At 52.2% G+C, this 1,290-nt stretch overlaps 1 protein-coding gene across 1 annotated transcript; it reads right to left on the reverse strand.

Moving 5' to 3' along the window:
- Nucleotides 1-46: 46 nt before the first annotated feature.
- On the reverse strand, nucleotides 47-826 carry Pmar_PMAR024424 (merozoite surface protein 2, putative; the record flags this gene model as incomplete). The annotated part of the gene is made up of 1 exon (XM_002776205.1): nucleotides 47-826. The coding sequence occupies one exon, from the start codon at nucleotides 824-826 to the stop codon at nucleotides 47-49; it is 780 nt and encodes a 259-aa protein (XP_002776251.1).
- Nucleotides 827-1,290: the final 464 nt, after the last annotated feature.

Here is a 1,290-nt window from a genome sequence, read left to right on the forward strand (position 1 = left end):
TATCAAGATCGCATGCGATACCGCGGGTTAGTCAAAATGCGGTTCATTAACACTTCAAAGCTTCATCCAAAATGTCTTCACACACTCGGGCTGGGAGTAGCGTGAGAATCGGCCACTCAGTCGTTGTCGCTGAGGCTTCGGTGATGACATCAACGTTGGTGGTGGCACTGATAGTAGTGACTGGGAAGTCAGCTGTAGTCGCGAGATTAGTGGCGACGTCGTCTGTTGTAGTAGCAGCAAATGTGGTGGATGAGGCCTCTCCAGTAACATCCGGAGATGTGGTTACTTCCGAGGGAGCTGCTGTGCTGGTCGTTTGTGCAACAGTGGTAGGCTCGACAGGAGCGTCGGTAGGAACATCAGCCGCATCGGCTGTAGTTACCATTCCGGTAGTGTCAGCAGTAACAGAAGTGGCCGTATTGGTTTCTTCGGGAGCGGCTGTTGTGCCGTCCTGGATTGTGGTAGTCTCAGTGACTTCATCGGTGGCTTCACTTGGAGTAGTGGTAACTGCAGCAGCCTCGCAAGTGCATGGCGCATTGGATGAATGGCAGGTGCTTGGTGTAGCCCAGTACTTGCAGTAGGAGCCAGGAGTATCCGAGGCACAACCAGCATCACAATTACGGGGAACTTCAGTTGTCTCACCCGACCCGCAGTAACAAGGGACGTTGGAGCCAAAGCACCTGCTAGGTGTCTGCCAGTATTTACAATACGACCCGGGATAGGTGGCGGCACACTCGGCATCGCACTCGGTGGTGTTACCCATCACGTATGTGATGCCCTGAAGAACACTGAGACCAACGATGACGAAGGGGAAGGAACGGATAGTCATCTTCCACGAATGTGAATAAACTGCGGGAAGTGCGGAGCTAGACTGGACCTGTGAGGGCCTATGCTAACCCCATAGATTGATGCTAATTAGGCAAATCGTTCAAGCCTTAGTATGTCCAACGATGTTCGTTCACTGTAGCTGAACAATAGTGCGCCCGATGTCTATCTCGCCTAATCGTTTCACAAGATACTGCATCTTATACAGTGTGGTGCGCGGTGCGTTCTCAGCCGCTCTTCTTCCCAGAAGTTTGGTCGGCTTCTCGCAAGCACCGTTTTAACTGATTAGACATCTCCTGGTTCGGGTCTGCGGCTCGTTCTGATTGCCAAGGCAAATGTGATGATCATGCAGGGCAATCGCTCGTCGCCGCTCACTATCAGCGCTTAGGGGAATATATTCCAGATTACAACGGGCAGTGTAACCTGCAGCGATCAGGCTTCGTGAACGTCTTCTAACTCTGCGTGGCT

This window comes from Perkinsus marinus (genome assembly GCF_000006405.1).
Source record: "Perkinsus marinus ATCC 50983 genomic scaffold scf_1104296953876, whole genome shotgun sequence".
NCBI lineage: Eukaryota > Perkinsozoa > Perkinsida > Perkinsidae > Perkinsus > Perkinsus marinus.